The following is a 1689-nucleotide window of genomic DNA, read 5'->3' on the forward strand; positions in this document are numbered from 1 at the left end:
CTTAGGTCTCTTCTGTCAGTGAAGAAATGATTTTGGTAAACTTATTTCCCCGAGGTTGAGTAACTTAATGGATAGCCACTAATGTGTTGTATGTAAAGAAAGAGTAAAAATAATGCCTCTAATGAAAATTCATGTCTCAGTAGGGATAATATTTTGGCATGGGAATACTTCCTGAAGCTTCTCACCTACTCTACCAAGGGTAAAGTCAGACCCTTTAGACAATTTTTGCCATCAGTGAAGATGCAGCTGAGTGTTATTTTAAAAGTTTAGGAGCAAATAAGACTTATGCCCTTTTTGCCGTAACTTTTCTTATTGCCCTTTTAACATCCTTGTTCCTCAGGCTATATATTAGGGGGTTCAGCACGGGTGTCAAAGCCCCATAAAACAGTGAGATAAACTTGTCCTGGTCAGGGGATAACTTAGACTGAGGTATCATATACGTGGAGATGGCTGCCCCATAGAAGATTGTCACCACAGTCAAATGAGAACCACAGGTGGAAAAGGCCTTGAGTCTACCCTGGGCTGAATGAATCCTTAGGACGGCAGGGGCAATTCTTACATAGGAGAGGAGAACAAACCCAAAGGGTAAGAACAGGGAGAAGATACCTGTGATGAAGATCATAAGCTCATTGAGGCTGGTATTAGAACAGGTCAGTTTAAGGAGGGAGCGAATCTCACAGACAAAATGATTGACAACAGCCCCACAGAAGTGAAGCTGCAAGGATAAGAGGAGCAAGGCAGTGACCACAAGTGATGCCCCCCATGAGGTAGCAGCCAGCCAGACACATACTGGATTGTTCATGACCACGGAATAACGCAGAGGATTGCTAATAGCAACCACACGGTCATAGGCCATGACAGCCAGTAGGAGGCACTCTGCTGTGGCCAAGACCAAGGAGACACTCATTTGGGTCAAACATCTTGGGTAAGAGAGGTAGAGATAGGTAGAGAAACAATGCACCAAGGCCTGGGGCATGGAGACTGTTCCATAGCAGATGTCTAAGAAAGACAAGTTACTAAGGAAGAAATACATTGGAGTGTGGAGGTGTGGGTCAACGTAGACAAGAAAGATGATAAGTCCATTCCCCAGCAACGTGCTGAGGTATGTTATCAGCAGGAACGTGAAAAATGTGACTCTCCATTCAGGATAGTTAGAGATTCCAATAAGGAGAAACTCAAACACTGCTGTAACATTGTCCATAGCCATTCTTCCCACTTGCCACTATTCACAGGATGAGTGCCAATGCAGTTGCCTAACTTTACCTGAAAGAATGAAAATAAAGATGGAGGGATAGTGTGAGAAAGGTGGAAATATTTAGGGTGTACAGGATCATTCTCTTTATCCTTTTCAAAAGATATGCAATACAAATGAGATATCTATAATGGGAACAGAGGCAAAGCTAAAAGTCTCCCCCCTTGCCCTGGAAAGTAGCAAATTACCCCATCCTTTTGAAAATGGTTATATGAAAAGTTCTCCAGTCCTCTTCCATCAGATGCCTTCTTGTATCATTTTTTTCCAAGTAAGAAGAGAAGAAAAGGAGGCCACCTTCCTGTTTCTCTCACTTGGTCTCCATTTTCCAAGACATACCTGATTCATAGCGATGGTTGAACCTCAGTCAGCTTGAGTTACTAATCCACACCAAGGGGGTACCTTCTGAAAGTCTTAGCTGAAGTATTCCCTGTTCTTGT

The 1689-nt window shown here is 43.0% G+C and overlaps 1 protein-coding gene across 1 annotated transcript; it reads right to left on the reverse strand.

Annotated features, from left to right (window-relative positions):
• Positions 1-283: 283 nt before the first annotated feature.
• LOC124245540 (olfactory receptor 13H1-like) lies at positions 284-1207 on the reverse strand. The gene has a single exon (XM_046672913.1). The coding sequence runs from the start codon at positions 1205-1207 to the stop codon at positions 284-286; it is 924 nt and encodes a 307-aa protein (XP_046528869.1).
• Between the last annotated feature and the right edge of the window lie 482 nt (positions 1208-1689).

This window comes from Equus quagga, chromosome 10, assembly GCF_021613505.1.
Source record: "Equus quagga isolate Etosha38 chromosome 10, UCLA_HA_Equagga_1.0, whole genome shotgun sequence".
Taxonomy (NCBI): domain Eukaryota; kingdom Metazoa; phylum Chordata; class Mammalia; order Perissodactyla; family Equidae; genus Equus; species Equus quagga.

Coding starts and splice junctions, on each gene's coding strand:
- LOC124245540 (XM_046672913.1), bottom strand. CDS start 1,207: ATGGCTATGGACAATGTTACAGCAGTGTTTGAGTTTCTCCTTATTGGA.